General features: G+C 38.3%; 1 protein-coding gene across 1 annotated transcript in view; it reads left to right on the top strand.

The window, feature by feature from the left end:
• The window catches only part of Nup44A (nuclear pore complex protein Nup44A), a 103,881-nt gene that overhangs the window by 41,771 nt on the left and 41,066 nt on the right, over positions 1–21,044 (top strand). Inside the window, exon 3 of the mRNA XM_067146492.2 lies at positions 695–956. Coding sequence (XP_067002593.1) covers positions 695–956 — 262 coding nt within the window. The remainder of the gene's footprint in view (positions 1–694; positions 957–21,044) is intronic.

The raw sequence follows: 21,044 nt of genomic DNA, 5'->3' as shown, positions 1-21,044 counted from the left end.
GTGTTTCTGTTTTATATTTATTGTGTGTCTATGAAGTGCTTATGCACGGATTATGGTTATATCCGAATATGATTGTTTATTTTTAAATTAGTGTGGAGTAGTTACTGAAGAACCTAGGTGCAGTTTCCGCCAATTTAGTAATTTTCATTGGGTTAGGTGAAGCTCGTAGTGGATATACCAGTATACGGCACTGGGAGAGAAGAGAAAATTATCATTCTCTATCTGAATTGGAGGGATCCATTTAGGTGAACTCTAGCGCATACATTGCAGATTTTTTGGTTAATGATTTTACCTTTTTATTAGTTAATTTCAAGCTTAAGGCAAAGTAGTTAGTGGTATTTCAAACAATGTCCAATAGTGAGAAAGTATCACTAAATAATGTTACAGGTATGAGTTAGTAGTTGTGCACATTGATGTTTCTTTTGTACAGGAGAATAAGATCTTTATAAAGACCATGTTAAAAATGTTCATTCTGTTGTAACATGCTTAACTTGATATGTCAGAGTAAATTAAGTATTTAAAAAATCTATGATCATGATAAATTCTTTTATTTACATCTTTTTAATATTGTGCGGTTAAGTTCTAGAGCACCAAAATAGCTTTTAAATCATGAGACCCTACCCAGTGACTACTCCTAGTTTTAATTTCTTCAGTCCTTTCCATTAGGTCTGTCATATTTTTCAATTATTTTCAGTTGGGGAAGGTTCAGTTCCTGGAGAACGAGGTATGAGGCATTGGGTAAGGAGGACTAACCTCGTCGACTCTCGAACATCGGTGACAGACGTGAAGTTTGCTCCTAAGTCACTGGGTCTGTTACTAGCCACGTGCTCAGCTGATGGTGTAGTGCGGATATATGAGGCTCCTGATGTTATGAATCTTAGTCAGTGGACTTTACAACATGAGATTTCTTGTAAATTACCTTGCAGTTGCCTTAGTTGGAATCCTTCATTTTCCCGGTAAGAAATGATTGATGCATAAGAATGTAGAAATTAGTGGATAACCTCTGTGTTCATTTGTGTTTTATATATATTATTTTTTGTTTCTAATGCTCCAGTTATTTATTTTTTATATATTTTTTTTTATGGGTACGGCACTGGAGAAAGAAGGCTGTCTAAGGTACAGGCTGTAAAGACAGCTGAGCTGTACTTGTCACACCTGTCTTCCCAGCACAACCCAGTTCACTCATCCTCAATACACACACATCTACAGCTGATAAAGCAGATAACAAAGCCACTCCTGTTTTTGGGCTACAACTGTATCCTTTTAAGAAAGGAATTGCACATTAGACCTGCATGCAATGATGGTAGAGCAACTGTCATTCTAAAGTAACACTCATGCAGTTTAAGCGTTAGTGTGAATAGTGGATGTGTGATGAGTGCACCTAATGCAATAGGCTCTACGCTGGGCCGGGCAAGAAATGACATCACAGCAGTTGCTCAAGGTGACTTGCATTGGTACACTAGAGACAGTGCAGCATGATGTGCATTCTCCTCAATGTTGACATACTGTAATTAACAAACATTAGTAGTGTATTGGACCATACTTCATGACTTACTATCCTCCAAATCATTGCCCCAATCACCTCCTGTGTTTTGTCACTGAAGAGAGACTCATTCTGTATAAGTATAAAGTGTGCAGTGGACAAATTATGGCACTTGCACATAGATTTAGTTTTGGGTCTGCAGTTAGACTCATTCATCATAGTCCCTTGAAGATTGTAAGTTCAGTCCAAAGCATACTATTGCTCATCTTCCTTATTGCTATATCTAGTTAATCTTAATTATTAAGTTACTAGCTGCAGCACCCGTTGCTGATGGGACAATCGTATAAAATGTGCAGTTATCTAACTCCCTAGCTACTATCCAACAATATTCAGACATGCTGTTTTACTCGGGACACAGCAGTAATCCCATATATCGGAGATGAGTGGCAGCAGAAGAGACAAATCACATCATAAGATTGGTCAATATAATGTTATTGTTGATCTGTTTTATGGGCTCTCGATATTGTAGGCCTTCACATTTAGTTTTCTTCCGACTCTGGGATAATAGAGCACCCATTGTAAAGGAAGGCCTTCCTTCTTTCATGACTCCCTCTTGTTTTATTCTTCAAGCGATCGTTCCTTTACGATTTTTCTCATATAAAGAATGTGGATACCCGACACAACTTGGATTGGGAAGAAGCTTGCGGGAGAGCCTTGAAGTGAAGAGATTGCAATGGTATGGTCACATGAAAAGAATGGATTCCCATAGGACTCCTCGAGCATACTTTGACTGCAGTGTTCCTGGAAAGAGCCCAAGAGGAAGACCTCGTGATGTTTGGGAGAAGCAGATTTTAAAGGACCTTGAAATCAGGGATGCAAACTGGTATCACAGATATGAACATCATCTATGGATGAACGGGACAAACTGGAGGAGGCTCGTACACAACTGCACCTGGCTTGCTGGACTGAAGAAATGATGATGATGATATTACAGAGTAGCATATTAGGCTAGCTGCTGGCTCTCTTGAATTCAGCCTTTCTGCAGAGACCTGGTCAAAGGAGTTTAAGACTTTGGATTTTGCAACCAAACCATTTTATATTACCTTCTTCTTCTTCTTCCTGTTCTTCTTCTTTAATCATCCAATTTTGGTATCATGAAATTTCGATTGTTTTAATTCTACTTGTAATGTTATGCCATTCAGTTCTATTTTCTACCATTCTAATGCACTATTATAACGGAGCATTTGTAGTGTGCTTAATTTGGATGATATGTTTTATTAGTCTTCCACATTCTCGAGCCTTCAACCATCCCTTGCAGGGTAAGTTTTTCAAATCCATCCTTCCTAATAGTGTGCCTGAAATATTTTGCAATTCTTTGCTTCAGTACAGAATTCAGGCACATTTTGGTCTGTAGCTCATCAAGTATCTAATAATTGGTTCTCTTGGCAGTCCATGGAATTCTCAGTATCTGCCTTCAATAGAACATTTTGAAGGCGTCAATGTAGCAAAGATCAATCTTTTTTCAGCATCCAATGTTCAGATGCATATAGGAAGATGGTGAACACCTATGGACCAGACTCATTTTAGTAGTGATAGTAAAGTAAAGTGAACTCGTGTTCCATTTTAACCACATACTAGCCCACTGCCAGTCTTAAATTTCTGGCAGTACCGGGAATCGAATCCAAGCCACCAATGACAGCAGCTAACACTGCTAACCATTATGCTCTGGAGGCGGACAGCGATGATAATATCATGGCTCTTCCCTGTTCTTGTAAGCTGCACCATAGCCGTTTCGGCAATAGCTACTCTTCTTTTCATTTTGGCAGTGTGGCAACCCATGTTTGTAAGAAATGACCCTAGATAAACAAATTGGTCCACCACCTGCAAATTGTTCACGTTTCATATTTTTGAACCGTTTTGATCTGTTAATGATCATCACCTTGATCTTCTCTCTATTAATATGTAAGCCAGTTTCATTGCTTACCTTTTCAACTCTGCGAACGGAGCATTTTCAACTTCAAATGAAGCTGTTGATGTGTCATTAGCATATCTCAGCTTGTTAATCAATTTTCCTCCTATTTTGATACCACCCTGCCAGTTGTCTGTTGCTTTCCTTATTATCTCTTCTCTTTAGATGTTAAATGAAATAGGGCTCAATACACAGCCGTGACGGACACCTTTTTGCCATCTTGAAATTATCACTCAGTTTATTGGCAACTTTGACTTTACCAGTGCTGTTCTCATACAAAGATCTTATTATGTAGACGAGTTGGAGTGACGTTTCTATTTCAGTCAGTATGCCAGTATTTTATGCCACTGCACACAGTCGTATCCTTTCTCGTAAACGATGAAGCAGATGAATGCCTGAACTTTGAATTCTCTGCATTTTTGAATGATTTGTCAGATGTTCAGAATCTGTTCACTAGTTCCTCCTGGCATGAATCCAGTCTGCTCTGGTGGTATTTGTGGCATAAGATATGCTTTAATTCTTTCTAGGATGATATAGAGCATTACTTTACTAGCATAGAATATCAAGGCTGGTGTTTTGTAGTTTTGGCAATTGTCCCAGGGTTTTTTCTTTCTTTTTTTCTTTTTTGTAAATTGGAATATAGATTGAATTTGTCCAATCAGAGATGCCCATTCATTCGTTTTCCAGATTTCTTAACTGTGTGGAAGATTTCTACTGCCGTATTATCCTCTTCTACAACATTGAGTGGTTTCAGCCTCTGAAGGGCTATTGGAACTTTATCTTTTAATATTTTTCTGTTTGTCTTCTTTGTTACGTGTTGGTGTTTCTGTACCTGTTCTGTCTTGGTTTTCAGTTTACATTAATTTCTCACAATATTCTCTCCATTTTTGACATCCATTTCCTTCTGACATCTGTCTCCGCCAGTGTCTCACTGTCTTCAGCCTTTATCGCAGTGTATTATGGATAGAAGTGTTGTATTATGTGTTTTATTTTGCAAAACATGTCTCATTTTTACCCCTGTGAGCTTCCACTGGCTTCACAGATTTCATTCAAGAATTTATTTTTATCAGCTCTACATTTTTGTCTGGCTTTTCAAGAAATTTCATAATATCTGTGTACCAGTATTTCACTCTCGTTTAATCCATTTTTTTGATTTTCCTTCATGGATTTTTGGTTATCCATGTTTAATTACTGATCTGTGGTTTTTGTTTACTACATGCCGGATTCTTTGAAGCCAAGGATGCCTGATCTGAGATGTTTCTTGTATGTGCTCAGATAGTATCAGCACCTTTGTGAGGATCTGTACAGTAGTGTGTAAAAGTCTTTGAACTCCAGTTTTGGCTGCATTCTTGTGCTCCAGATACCATCAGTTATGGACAATCGTCTATTGCGTTTGCCAGAATTTTAGCTTCAGTTCACTTCCACAGTCTTTTCCAGGATATGTTTTGATGTCTTTCACTGAAGACTTCCACCTTGAATGGACCAGGATACAGTCTATCTTATCATGGAACTTCTCTCTAGGTGAGCGCCATCTGTACAATCGTCTTGGATGATGTTGGAATCCAGAATTGGCTATAAAGAGATTGTTGCCTACACAAAATTTTATTAAGAGTTCATCTCTGCTATTCTGAATTCCAAGGCCAAGTATTCCAACAACTTTGTGCAAATTGTCATCTGAAGTAGTGTGCCCAATTTTTGCATAGAAATCGCCAGCTATTACTTTCATTTCTTGTGCTGATAGTTTCCTGTTTGTTTCTTCCACGGTTTCATTAAAAATTTAATTCATTCGTCCTCTGCTTCACTGGTTGGGGTATAAACTTGTGTATTGTTCAAATTCACTGAATTTGCCTTTATTCAAAGAATCTATTCGATCATTGATTTGTTCATATCCAATTACTGTGTTTTGGATTTTCTTGTTTACAATGATGGCTACTCCATTTGTAGAACAGTTCCTGTTGTCAGAGAATATTTAGCATTCCCATTATTGTTTATAAAGTGACCTATGCCTTCCAGTGAGTGTCATATATCCCTACAATTGCATATTCAGGTATTTATCTTTCAATGACTGCAAGTTTTCCTGCTTCATTTATGCCACGAGCATTCCATGTACCTATCTTAATGGTCCTCCAAATAGGTACTCATTCCAGTTGCCTTCTTTCCATTTAAGGCCTGGTTTTCTACATCAACCTAACTGGTAGTCCAATTCATTCTCGCACACCTGGAGTTCGAGTAGTGCTGATTGCCAGTCGGATAGTTTGACTGCACATTACTACATAGATCCATAGTCTGCAATTGTTCTTGGGGTGTTTGAAATGCAGTGGGACCCTGTTTACTTCTGCGTATATATGTAGGTTGCCCGTAACCTAGGCACCTTTGGTGGTGACTGCTCCTAACATGGATGAGTACAGACACTACCTGATGGATTTCATTAGCATTTCCTCCTTTGAGGGTCCCTTGCCCTCCTGAAGGAGTTCTTCCGCCTGAAGTCATTGGATCCTTCAGAGTGTCAGGTTATTTACTGCCACCCAACCTTCACACTGAGTCTGACTGTACAGTCTATTACATCATCAAACCAGAAGAAGACTAGCCTGACATAAATATAACAGCTGCAAAATAATGTGAAGGAGCAGTACAGAATTATTATATAGGAGCTACATAGCCTACAGTATATCAGTATTGAAGATGTAGTTATAAATAAGTCGTTTTGATAATACCATGGGTACTCATTGATTTATATTACGGACATGGCCCCATGGTGAACAGGAATTATCCATATTTTTGGATCACCTGAATAGCATACATCCAGACATTAAATTTACCATGGAGACTGAACGTGGAGGATTTTTGCTATTCTTGGATGTTTTGGTTTCTAAGAAATCAGATAGAACTTTAGGTCATTTGGTTTACTGTAAACCTACCCATACTAATAGGTACCTTCATGGGTCCTCTCATCACCATCCTTGCCAAAAGCATGCTGTACTTAACACCCTAATCAGCCGGGCAAGGGAGGTTTGTGAGGAGGATAAATTAAACGATGAACTTGAGTTCCTGACCAGAACATTTCTGAGCAATGGCTATTCAAGGAAACAGGTTGATGAAGTGCTACATCCTAAGCCAAAAGACAGATCGTCACCTGATTCTCGTCCTTTGAGTCTGGCCTTCTTGCCATACGTACAATCTGTCACGGATAGGATTGGCAATATTCTCAGAAAGCACAATATCAAGACCATTTTTAAGCCTAATATCATCATAGGCAATTGTTTGCTATCTGTCAAAGATCCTATTGGTTTAAACTGTGCTGGAATATATATGATTCCTTGCTTCTGTGGATTGGTTTATGTTAGCCAAACATGTAGGAAGGTAGCAACAAGGGTTAAAGAACATCGCAGGCGCTTACGTCTTTGCCAGCCAGAGAAGTCTGCTGTGGCAGAACATGCCATACATAATGACCATCAAATAATTTTTGATGCAACTTCTGTCATTTGTAAAGAGAAACATTTTATTCCTAGAGTAATTCGTGAGGCGATAGAAATTGCTAAACGCCCAAATAAATTCAACAAAGGTGATGGCTATATACTAAGTAGATCATGACTACCCTCCATAGTTAACTCGTCAACATCTTTCTCCGTGATTGTGGAGGCCCTGGAATGAACTACAGAGGAACCTTGATTCTACGTTTTTGAAGGGACCACGAGAAAAAAAACGTACATCACGGGAAAATGGATGAACGAATGAACCATCAACAATTTGGCTAAATATCACAAAAATGAAATGTGTACACTTATAATATTACAAATGCCCCTAAACCAAACCAAACTACAGCCCTAAAGGTCCTTCTGCCTACCTCGGTCCGAAGGGCTGCAGATTACGAGGTGACTCATGGTTAGTGTGACGAATCCTCTCGGCCGTTATTCCTGACTCTCTAGACCGGGGCCTGCCATTTCACCATTAAATAGCTCCTCAATGTTAAAGGTAATCATAGAATGACTGAACCTGGAACCAGCCCTCATATCCAGCTAAAAATGTTACCTGACCTGTAACCGAACCCGGGCTTTCCGGGTGAGAGGCAGGCAAGTTGGACGTCGGGGCTGGCTTCAAACGTTAATTACCAGTACGTGACTTAAAAATCTCAAAACTTTACATTCAGTTTTACCGGGGAAGCTTCGTCAGTTTCCTCTGAAAATTTCGTCATATTCCTTTAAAAACTTCTTTCAGTTCAGCAACTTTGATCAGCCAAACTCTTCGAAAAATCTAATACCCGTAACGCCAAGCCAAACAACAATCGACCACAAGTAGTTTTTCATTATCTAATCCAATAAAATAAAGCACATTAGATACAAAAGCGTCCAACATGGTAGCAAAATCCTTTTTCTTTAATCTTCTATTATAATTTGGTCACTGGTATAGTGTTCCTACTCAGTTTATGGAAATCTTGTACCATGTAAATTAGGCCTACATCGACTTTTAACCCTCAGACACTCGTGCTAGGAATTGGCGCAGTGTTACTCGCGCGGGCTACATATGTAGTCCAAACCGAAATTCAATCTGAATGACTCATACACGCTATTTTTAGGTTTCTTTGGTAATAATATCTTAAATAGTAGTATATATTAATATTCTAAGCCAAATTTGAAGACCATATATAGGTTTATCTTTTGTTGAGAAGAGGAAATAAAAACCCTTGAAGAAAAATTTGATTTCACCTCACACAAAGGGAAATCTGCCATGGAAACAGAAATGAAAGAATTACAGCTTTTAAATTTATTTAAATGTATACCCAAATACCTACATTAGAACATATTTGCATGGTAAATATATACAAACAATATCAGGTTAAAAACTGTCTTAGTGTTTCTGTGAATTTTTTAAGGAATTTTATCACTATCCAAGCAGGTAGTTCTGTAGTATCGGTACATTTTGCATCACAATCACGTTCAAACTTGTCTCTTAATTCACGTATATACATATGTGTCGCTGTGGTTATCATGTGTATTATATTGCTATCTATAAAATGTTCTAAGCATTCAAGTTCAGTTTTCACAGTACGAGCAATTCCCTTATGACCAGGAAATGCACGATAAAATTATGGGCTCTTGTACGCACATTAGTACATGGTTGATTCCTTCTTCTTCTTCTTATGACGCCGTCTCCCTCCGAAGGTTGGCGATCAAATTGATTATGATTACACGCGAAACAGCAGCACGGAAGATTTCTATTGACGTATGTCCATACCACCGCCACAAGTCTTTCAGCCACTTAAAATTCTCCTTGGCAGTAAACCATCTGGAATTATTGCTGCCGGTACCTACATCGTCATTTGTCACTGGACACTCGGACGGGGTACCTTCCTCACTGCTTGCACCTTCTTCAGATTCAGTTTGGTGTAATCCGTGTGTAAGTATGCCTTGTTCCTTATCGTCACTATCACTGCTAACAGTACTATCACTACTTTCATCTAAGCACTGACTGATTTCAAAGTCATCTACTTGGCCGCCTGCGCAGTGAAGTTTCCTTTGCTTGGTCATTGTCAGCACTGAAACAGCAATGCTCGCTGTAGCCCAGACCACTTCAAATCCGTCTGGCGCCTAAATGGCGATCGTCGGTGAACTTGCATGAGGGATCATCTTAGCATCGCATTCGGATAGTATTGTTTAGAGAATTCTTGGAAATCATAAAGCAGAGAGTGCCCACGACAATTGGAAGGAGACAGAGTGCATTTCGACAGCTCTATTTGAAGACGGAACGAGTTTTGTCAAATGTTCGTACTTGCAAAACGTCTACATTATATCCAGTGTTAGATGTTTATTTATTTTACATAACCAAAGTTATATAGTATTAAATTTCTGATCATTTATGTCTTATACATTTTTACCGTAGCCCGCTATGATCACAGAGATATTCATGAATTTGGATTTTTGTTACTAAGTCCATATCAACGCCGAGTCACGAGAAAATGGGTAAAAAGAATTTAATGAAAACCGGTATGTAAAGTCGGAGAATAAGGAACTACAGTCTACGCTATTCATAATTTTATAAGACACCCTAATATCACAGAGTCGGAAGTAAACTAAATGTGAAGGCCTACAATATAGGAAGCTCACAAAATTGATCAACAATAACATTACGTTGACCATTGTTTGTTTTGATGTGCTTTGTGTTTTCTGTTGCCACTCATCTCTGATAGAGAGGATTACTGCTGCGTACCAATTTTTTTTAAAATGCTTTACGTCGCACCAACATAGATAGGTCTTATGGCGATGATGGGATAGGATAGGGCTAGGAGTGTGAAGGAAGCGGCCTTGGCCTTAATTAAGGTACAGCCCCAGCATTTGCCTGGTGTGAAAATGGGAAACCACAGAATACCATCTTCAGGGCTGCCAACATTGGAGTTTGAATTTACTATCTCCCAGATGCAAGCTCACAGCTGCGAACCCCTAACCACACGGCCAACTTCCCCGGTCGTACCGAGTGTAACAGCCTGCCGGAATATTGGTGGGAAGTAGCTGGGGAGTTAGATAACTTTCTTCTTTAGCATGCTATTCCTCTGGTTTATAAATTTTCTTATACTACTGGTACATAACACACTGGTTCTTCATAGCAATCAAGCTATTCAATCCCTACTCTGAGGCACTGATTGGAATGAGTAGCGTGCATATTTAATGGAATAATGGCAGAGGAGTGTTCACGGCCATCCACGGCCTGGACATTCCTGCTCTGGAACTTTGGACTGTTAGATTGGCACTGTAGTACTGTTAAAGATATTGATTCCCATAGGGAACCTGAAATATTTGTTCCGAATGAGTAAATTTATAATACCAATATAGTTCTTCCGTTACTGGACATTATATATTTTCCAGCTAACTCATTCCTGGTTGCCAGCGTTTCGCCCCATTGTGCTAAGATGGGTTCATCAGTTGGTAAATAGCACACCTACCAAGACGCATGGCTAGTGCATACCGTGGAGGTCACTGCGTAGGCTATTTGGAGCCACCGGCAGTGCCAATGCACTATGAGACACTTTGTCTCATTTTCAAAAATTGATGCCTGCCCGGCCGTCAGGTGATAAAGATACTGATTCCCATAGGGAACCTGAAATATTTGTTTTAAGGAAACTTAAAATGAGTAATTTCCAGGCACCCATGTTAAAGGAAAAAGAAAACAACAGGATTAGCAGTTTAGACAAAATATAACAAATCAATTAATAATAGAACCAGTTAATTACTAGAGGTCACGATTGCAATTCACTGCTACCACTGTGACGCTCGGAGCTGGGGCACGTTAATTAAAAATGCTATAACATAAACATACTAACGTGCAGTAAATAAGATTTAAAGATAACACAGGGGCTTGGTAAATAATAATAGGATATACATAAATTTACCGACTAAAGGGGTGAACAGAACATGCTACCCAGTATCAGGTTCAGGTTAGGTTAACAACAACACACACAGTACATCTACACCCACAAAATCCACAATGGTGTCACCAACCCCAAGTAAAATTAAAATAGTAAATATTAAATCAACGTGCAAGAACAACAAAACTTACCTCAAAGGGGTAAATGAGTGGAGAGCGAGCAAGGAGTGGATCATGCAAGGTGACCTCTGTATCAGTACCAACTTACCAGATTTAGAGTTTAATACCAACGGTTGTCACAAAGGATAACACAGTTTTAGGAAACACAAATTTAATAAGGATATATAATGGTTACAAGGATGAATGATGTGCATTGGTTTTAGGATAAATTGGTAAGCAAAGGATCAAGAAATTAGTAAAATTAACAGAGAAATTGCGAGAGAAATGAAATCAGTATCATTGTCACTATTTATATAATTTTGTCACATTCAAGTGTTCATATATTACCATTTTATGTATATCATCATAGGTCATCTCACCGAATCACTCTGTTTTAGAAATATAATTTACATTTGTCTTGGCTAGGCTGATGATGGTCCTTATAGGACCGAAACTAGTACCTTATAATATTGTAATGTTATTGTAAACATTGCATGATTGATATGTATTGAGAAGGTGGAAATAACAAGACTTAGCATTTACTTTACGTGTAATCAAATCATCAGGCCGAAGTTCACAGGAAGGAGAAGACACTCCCTAATTCAATATTTGCATAAATAGAACAAAACAGAATAGAATAGAGGTTTCTGTTGAAACGGCAACAGCAGACTGCACAGTTCGGCAATAAGGTTAGCGTGGGCTGGCGAGCGCAAGGTGGCGCTCTTCATTAGATGTGCTGCACTGTACTTGTTGGTGTTTATGTCTTGCTTTGACTCTCATACTCAATCAAACTTTAATCTAACAGTCCCAAAAGATCTCCAAGACACTTTATATAGCATCATATTATTCATGTGTTAAAATATTTGGCCTACAGATATCCTTGTATTCCACCGGGCGAGTTGGCCGTGCGGTTAGGAGCGTGCAGCTGTGACCTCACATCCAGGAGATAGTGGGTTTGAACCCCACTGTCGGCAGCCCTGAAGATGATTTTTCGTGGTTTCCCATTTTCACACCAGGCAAATTCTGGGGCTGTACCTTAATTAAGGCCACGGCCGCTTCCTTCCCATTCCTAGGCGTTTTCTGTCCCATTGTCGCCACACGACCTATCTGTGTCGGTGCGACGTAAAGCAGCTAGCAAAAAAAAGAAACCCGTTTATTCCATTGACGAAATATCGTCAGTTGGTCTTTTTAGCCAGTGTGGCCATTGATGATATATCGTCAGTTGGTCTTTCTTGCAAGGACTGTCACTGATGATATATCGTCAGCTGGTCCTATGAGGATTAATTGTTTTTAGTGCCTATAAATCCTAACGCTACTTGTCAGATTCATGACTACCACTTCGACACTTTCTGATTGTTCAATATCATCCCTTATATATTCTCCATCTTCCTCATCAAAATATTGCTCTTCGGAATTGTTATTTATTAGGAAATGTTCAATTTCTTTGTCAACAAGAGTTGAATGTGTATTCAAGTCACCATGATGGCTACATGTAAGCGAGAAAGGTGTTTCATTCCAACTGAGCCAAAATAACATCAGATAGCTTTCAAAACAATTGAAATGGAGTGGTTGACATAGAGAACTTCTTTGAACATTTCCACGGAAATTCAAAGCATGACACTGTATCCCTTATATATATGAGCTCGGCAAAGTGGACACTGCAACAAAATGTATATGTACGGGTATGGCACATGATGCACGGGGCTTCAGTAACATGCATTATATATACATGTTCGAGTATGAATGTCACTCAGACCCTTACCTTTGAACTGATTGCTCCTGACATCTGGTGACTCTACAAGTAACTACAGGCTCTTGAGATAGTTACTAGATATCAATTAAGTTCAAACTTCTCCAGCAGTCTAATTTAGAAAGCCCTTAAAAGCCGAACATGTCTACTGGCTTCGCTGCATCGCTCTAGTGTGACTGCTGGATCAGTCCATTGGCTAGCCTGCAAAGCTGTCCCCTGACTGCTGCTACTACAGTCCACCGGAGTGAATAAAAGTTAAGTGTACATTTAAGATTTTGCATCTCTCAGTACCCTTATTTGCAAGAAATAGGTAGGTGGTAAAGAGAACCGTTAAGTGTTCCTGAAGTTGACAGGTATGTTTTCATAGTTGTTCCGGTATTGAAATAACTTTGCTGGTATACACTCAGTGGTTTATATTGTAAAAAGGGTATTTTCTCTCTCCCTCCCCCATTCTCTGACATGTGAGTTGCAGAGTTGCGTTTTTCACATGCACATTTCCGTCGGGACTGTGCATTACTCGTGTGCTGTATATGATATGTCACCGCTGAAAAGGGAGTGTATTGTTTTCGGTACTGACCTACAGACAGATTATCCATATATTAAATAGCAATTTAAACTCAAATGTTATAGATAGGGTGTAAGTGTTCATCTACTTTCGGTATAACATAATGTATAAACAGTGAAAAACATAAAAGAAATATAAGAAATTGTCATATTCGATAAATTGAAGAGCTTCTGGTAGAGTAAGATTACTTTGAAAACACACGGAAAATATATTCAACAGACCATAATAATGGACATCATTGTATATTTATTGTTTGATATTGGTGAAAGTATTGATGTTTAGTTTGAAGACAATTAGGATTGTTGTATAGAACAAAATTATTCATATTTGTATCAGATAACATGCAGTTTTATATTAAATAACATTAATGACTCATTGCTAAGATTGGTACGTGATGGCACCTGACCGATGTTTTACATCATAGGAACAGTATCTTGGCAATCAGGAATCTTGGTATTGGTGGGCAAACAATGGCACAAACATTAAGGCAGGGATTTCAGATGTGAGTTGTAACCACCACAGGAATTTCTTCATTTGTTCCTCATAAGAGTTTAGAAAAAATAATAAACAATACACAACGGTTCCAAATGTAGGCGCTTGAAGTTTAAAGCAGTTTGGCTGGGTATTTAGTTCAGTAAAGGAATTCCAGAATTGGCTATTAAAATAATTGTTGTAATTATTTAGTAGTTTAAATGTAATTTGTGGTAAATCTACATCTAAAACTTATCATATTTAGTTGTTTCATTCACAGGAAATTGAAATACAGTAAGTACATATAAAAATTAAGGGGAAAAAAGAACAGAAAAGTATACAAACTATACAAATCTAAATCAGTTCATTGTTTACATAATATGGTAGAAATGATATTTTATAATCTAATTATAATAGAAATAAAAACCAAACCTCACGGCACTTAACGCCCTTGAAAGGGCTTTGGCCTGCCTAGCGACCGCTGCTCAGCCCGAAGGCCGACAGATTACGAGGGGCCATGTGGTCAGTAGAACGCATCCTCTTGGCCGTTATTCTGGGCTTTCGAGACTGGGGCCAGCATCTCACCGTCAGATAGCTCCTCAATTCTAATCATGTAGGCTGAGTGGACCTCGAATCAGCCCTCAGGAAAAATCCCTGACCTGGCCGGGAATTGAACACAGGGCCTCCGGGCGAGAGGCACGCTACCGCTACACCACGAGGCTGGCTTATAATAGAAATTAATAATAATATAATAATTAAGAAATGTGCACTTTTGTGCAAAAACACAGATTAAGAATAGGTTTACAAAGTGCTTCTTAGTATCAAATTAAAATTTCCGTACATTACGGATATTACATCTCCTAAGCACTTACAATATTTCTTGTGAACCACATTTACATCACTACCAGAGTCAAGATGTGATGAAAAGTAATTAATTGTTATAAACTTCCTGAATTATGTTAGGAATATTGGTGCCACTAGAAGAAGATTTACAAATATCTAAAACACCTTTCTTGTGATCCATATTTCTGCCACCTGTAGCTTGAATCTTTGACCAGATGACCTAAACAGGGAATAATTATGTTGTAGTGCAAGAAGATTTCATAAAATATACAATACCTTACTTAAAATTCCCATTGCAACTTCAGGTATGGAGATGCTAAATTGCCAAAATATTTTGCTAATCAAACAAAATTTTATTACTGTATTTTTTAATGAAGAAATTGGCAGCTATTACTATAACTGAAAAATAAAAACTATGGAAATACTTGATTGCATTTACTTACATAATAAATCTGTTTTATTCAACATTTTGTGCCTGGCCAGCATTTTCTGTTCTGTGTTTTTCAGAACCTTTTGTTTCTGACAACAGTGTATTCAGAGTTTGGATCTAGGTATTTCCACTCAAGACCCATCAAAATGTGCATCCATCATGAAAATTACTGTAACCAAATTAAGTGGAGCCTGATATTTTTTCACCATTCGAATAAATGTTCATATGACCATGCTTTACATTTGCATTTCTACAACGAAGACGCAACATAAACACTACAAGTATTAAAAGGTACCACAGAAAGAAAATAATCAAGAAGGCATTGACTTTTCAGATGAAATTTGTTTTGTTGCAATACAGACAACTATTGTTATGGGCAAGTAATTGATTTCTAAAAGCTGAGACATTTTTGTGTCCCAAGAAAGTTTATCGAGGCACTGGGACAGCGCTTCCGAAACCAAACCTGTGGTCACACTGTTCATAACCTGTATTCAGGACCATTTTGGAGACTCCGGAGCACTGATAATGCTGTTGATGCAATCTTCATGTAGTTTATGGATCAGGCTTAACAGATGGTACTGAAATCAATTGGGAAGGTAATGTGAATGACAGGAAGCATAACCAATAAATGGCTAATATGTTAATATGCAAAGGACAGCTGAATCACAAAGTGATAGAACCAACTAGAGGGAAAAATATTCTGGATGTGGTGCTGGTAAAACCAGATGAACTCTATAGAGAAACTTGATCATGCAGCTGTTTTTGTTGTACTTAAAAATAAATGTGATAGAAAGGAAGGTTGTAAAAGTAGGGCTATTAGGAGGTACCAAATGACTGATAACACAGTCATGAGGGAGTTTAAAAAAATTAATTATGATTGTTGGGAACCGGTAAATAGAAATCTATTTTTGTAATTTTCAAAATCTGTGTCCACTTGGCGGCTGCCTAAGACAAAGACTACACTAAAACAGTTTCATTTAAAAATAAAAGTAAATTGTAAGTCTGGTAACTGGTGTCTGAGTATCAAAAGACTGGATGGATTTAAAGAAATTGTTGAGGAATGTGAAAACAGGTATGTACCTTTAAAGGTGGTACAGCTGAACCTGCTTTATACGTAACTCTGTTCTGCGTAATTCTTATTTGTACGTAATTTCCTTTAGGTCCCAACAAAATGTAATTTAAAGGCATGTTAATTAAACCTTATTTATACGTAATCCGTTTTTACGTAATTCTCTGTTGTACGTATTAAGTGTCAGCGAAATATAACTGAGTTGTGCGTAATTGTAATGAGCACGTGCTTTTTTTAAAGAAACTACTATATTTACGAAGTTTCCTCTTTCTCGGCGTAGGCGGAAGTAGAGCAGACAGGTTTCGGTGCTGAAACAGAAGACAAAGAGTTTCGCCAAGTGACTTTGTTGACCCTTACTTATTGGCGCCGTAACAAAAGCCAACTCGCTCCTCCTCTACCTTCGTCGTTTTTGACCTTCATAATGCCAAAGATTAAGATTCATAACAAGCAAAGTGGGCGGTTTCGGTGTGGAAACAAAAGAAAATACAGTAAATTTGTTTGAATATCAGAATTTCTTTAGTGGGAACAACAGAGAAGTAAAATATTCACTGTGCCGGTATCTGGTGTTTACTGTTGAACAGTAGTTTTGTCATTCAGTTGCTTTTGATTAGCCATGGAGGACAGTAAAAAGGAAAAGTCACTATGTCTTATGGCGACGATGGGAGAGGAAAGGGCTAGGACTGGGAAGGAAGCGGCCGTGGCCTTAATTAAGGTACAGCCCCAGCATTTGCCTGGTGTGAAATTGGGAAACCAGAGAGCTGTTATGTGGGGCAGTGACCTGACTGTGTTTAAATGACCGTGTTGAGTAATTAGTCCTTCTGTTTGGTGTTGAACTCCATCTGGTTTCATCATGTTCTCCACTGTAATGGGTGCCAGGAAGGAAGCCCATACAACAGGATTGGCCGTACTAATGCCAAATAGGCTGTGTGAACTGCTTTCTTTCTGGCTCCCAGTAGAGATCTGCGGATGAATCCCAAGACTATGTATGCTTTGCACCTTATTTCCTCATCATGCTTGTTCCGTTTTAAATTGCTGCAAATGTGAATGCCAATCAGTTTTATTGAGGTGCAAGGCATTAGGTTTCTACCACACAGTGAAATTTGGTATTGTAATGGTGATTTTGCTCTAGTTAAGCAGATATATTTACATTTCTGTACATTTATAGACATTCGACTAGGCAGATGGGTGGCTATATTTCTATAAAATAGAACTCGGAGAATTAGAGTAGTTGAAGCATTATCTGATTTTGTAATTATTAAGAAGGGAATTCCTCGAGGGAGTATTATTGGGTAAGTTTACACTTTCCGTCTTACTAATAAAAAGTCTTTATACAGTTGTTTAACACTTGTATAGTTATACAGTGAATAAACCCTGTATAAGCGTTTCATATTTTTCTTACTAATAAACGTGGTATACGCATTGTATTACTATACAGCACGTATAAACTCGTTCCAAGGCGTAGGAATCTCTTCCTGCAGTTCACTGGCGTTTTTCGCACGTTCACCGCCTTTATGATCCCTTGTGCTGGTTATCTACGGGCAAAACTTTCCGGAAAGTCGCGCAGTAGCACGGCATATCGAAAAGACAGTGGCAACACAAGCTGAGTCAGCTAGAAATTGGCTTATACTGATGTCAACATTTCTTCAGCTTGCTTGAGTAATGAACACCAAAAAATAAATGGAAAAGCTTAAGAAAAGATCAGTAACTCCTAACTGGGATAGTACGGAAAACGTAGGCAATTGTAATTGAATCGGCGAGTTGAAAAGTGTACACATTCCAAAATCCTTACTTTTCAGGCGAAAAGGGAAACCTGTTTTGTAGCTAAAAGAAAGGTTTGATCAAAAAAGTTTTTATTAGTCATTTATACATCATATTTCTGCGTATTCAACTACAAAGTATGGAAATCATACTACGCACGGTTTTCAAGTTATACCATTTTTTATGTCGAGGAATATGTCCCTTTTTAGGGTACTCAAATTTGATAAAGATCTTTGTAGAGGCAGATAATGTATAATAAACTCACAGTTTCAAAAGTCTATTAAGCAGTAACACATTATTACACAAAAATACACCCAACCATCATTTCTTTTATCGTTATTTATTGTCATTCCATGAGACAGTTGGAAATGGGCTTATATTGATATCAACATTTCTTCAGCTTGCTTGTGTAATGAACGCCAAAAAAGAAATGGAAAAGCTTAAGAAAAGATCACAAGCTCCTATCTGGGATATTTAGGAAAACGTAAGCAATTGTAATTGAATCGGCGAGTTGAAAATGGTACGGTACACATTCCAAAATCCTTACTTTTCAGGAGAAAGGAAAAACTTTTGCAGCTTAAAAGAAAGGTTTGATCAATAAAGTTTCTATTAGGCATTATAACATCATATTTCTGCGTATTCAACAACAAAGTATGGAAATCATATTACGTACGGTTTTCATGTTATACCATTTTTTATGTCGAGGAATATGTCCCTTTTTAGGGTACTCAAATTTGATAAAGATCTTTGTAGAGGCAGATAATGTATAATAAACTCGCAATTTCATAAGTCTATTAAGCAGTAACACATTATTACACAAAAATACGCCCAACCATCATTTCTTTTATAGTCATTCATTGTCATTCCGTCTCTTTAAAGTGTTTTACTTTACGAAGATGTCTAGCCTCCATAACCTCTGAATGGTGTATGTCTTTTATGTGTTTAAAATACCGTGAGGATCATCAGTGTTATCATCCATTCTTTCAATGTGTGTTCTATGTTATATGGATAAGTCGAATATTTCACCACGATCATATTACTGTAGACAATAAATACCACAAAAATAAACTGCTCACTCATTTCTTTTTTCACTACTCGCTGCTATACAATGCTTATACAAGGGTCCTGGTCTGTACAAGCAATTCAATGAATAACTATAACAGATGTATACACAGGAGGCTTATACACGGTTTATTAGTAACGAATTTAACATAAACGGTGTATAAACCTTGTATAAAAGTTATACACCGTTTATTAGTAAGACAGTTATTGTACATTTGATAAAACCATGATTGATATGCTTTAAAAACTTGTGAAGACATTGGTTGGTTTGGGTTATTTAGTCTGTAATATCCAATGTGCAAGCTCTTACTGGAATCTTCATGGACTTGAGTGTCGCCTTGGGAATAAAATTGGGTAGCGTATGATCCGTTCGCTCAGTGTTGCTTTATGGTGATTAAAATTATGTTAAATCTTGCTGCCTGTCACTGTGTGGTTTTTTTAGACAGAGCAATTGTATGCAAGCTAAATGTGTTTACATATATGATATATAAACACAGTTCACTAGTCATAACAATCCACATCAGCCAGATGTTTCTACAGAATATATAATACACATAAAAATATTTTTCAGTTAAAACAATACATGCAGCTTTAGCATTGTAAGTATTTTAGTATTAAACAAAACTCAGGTTTCTGGTTATTTTAATCTTAGGTAGTAAGTAGGAACAGTGGCTGAAGATGCCTGAAAAAAATAGGCGAAACATGTCCCGCTTAAGACATAACAATAATGTTAAAATATTTATGTAAATCAATTTTAAAAAGTATTGAAAAGGTGGACTCTCAAAAGAAATTATTTTAGAGAGATATAAGTACTGTGTTTTGAATTATCAGTGGAGAGATGGCTTGGAATGACATTAGTAGGCAAATAAGTTTGAGTGGTGTTTTTAAAAGTAGGAAAAATCACACACAATATGAATACAAAGTTGGAAATCAAAAGGACAAATTGGGGCAAGTATTAGTTTATAGGAAGAGGAGTTAGTGTATGGAATAATTTATCAAGGGATATGCACAAAAAAATTTCCAAATTATATGCAATTACACTGTCAAAAAAAAAAAAAAAAAAATCCAAACACCAAGAAGGGGTTGTGCTAGATTAACGAATGTTGGTAGGTGTGTTTATACATCTGAAAGATGATGATTCAAATTTCCTGCAAATCGCATTAGTGTGGCACTAGTAGCGGCCCCATGACGTTGCAGATCAGGTTTGCTTTAAATACGGGCTGTACTGTGCGACAGCGTTAGTTACCTGCGAGATTGGATGGAGTGACTGTGAGTGGGTCAAGAATGCCTTTACGATGACGAACAGGCCGGTATCAACAGCTCACTGCGGTTGAACGAGGCCGTATAATAGGACTTTGTGAAGGTGGATTTTCCTTCCGCGCTATTGCGGAATGCCTTTGCAAGAATGTCTCCACTGTGCATTTTTGCTGGCAGCAGTGGTCACAAGAAGGTACACTTGCGAGAAGACTGGCTCCAGACTTCCCCGTGGCACCACCAAAAGGGAGGGCCGCCGTATTCGGCGTATGGCTGCGGCGCAGCGGGCTGCATCTGCAGCAGCATTTTGAGTGGCAGTTGACACCACAGTGACGCAACGAACAGTTCAAAATCAGTCACTTGAAGGACAGCTCTGGGCCAGACCCCCTGCGGTCTGCATTCCACTTACCCCAGACAACCACCATCTGTGATTTCAGTGGTATCAGATGAGAGCTCATTGGAGGATGGAGTGGAGGACAGTTGTGTTTTCTGATGAAAGCCAGTTCTGCTTCGGTGCCAGTGATGGCTGTGTGTTGGTTAGAAGGAGGCCAGGTGAGTGCCTGCATTCCTCCTGTCTGCGGCATCGACACATTGGACCTACATCGGGAACTCTGATCTGGGGAGCAATTTCTTATGAAAGCAGGAGCACTCTCGTGGTTATCCCACGCACCCTGACTGCAGATGTGTACGTCCGTCTGGTCATTCGACCTGTTGTGCTGCCATTCATCATAATCAGCATTCCCGGGAGTGTTTTCCAACAGGATAATGCTTGCTTCCATGCCACTGTTGTAACCCAATGTGCTCTACTGAGTATTGACATGTTGCATTGGCTTGCCCGATCCTCCGATCTGTCCCTAATCTAGCACGTATGGACA

Source organism: Anabrus simplex, chromosome 4, assembly GCF_040414725.1.
Source record: "Anabrus simplex isolate iqAnaSimp1 chromosome 4, ASM4041472v1, whole genome shotgun sequence".
NCBI lineage: Eukaryota > Metazoa > Arthropoda > Insecta > Orthoptera > Tettigoniidae > Anabrus > Anabrus simplex.
This window is presented reverse-complemented; position numbering and strand designations above follow the sequence as displayed.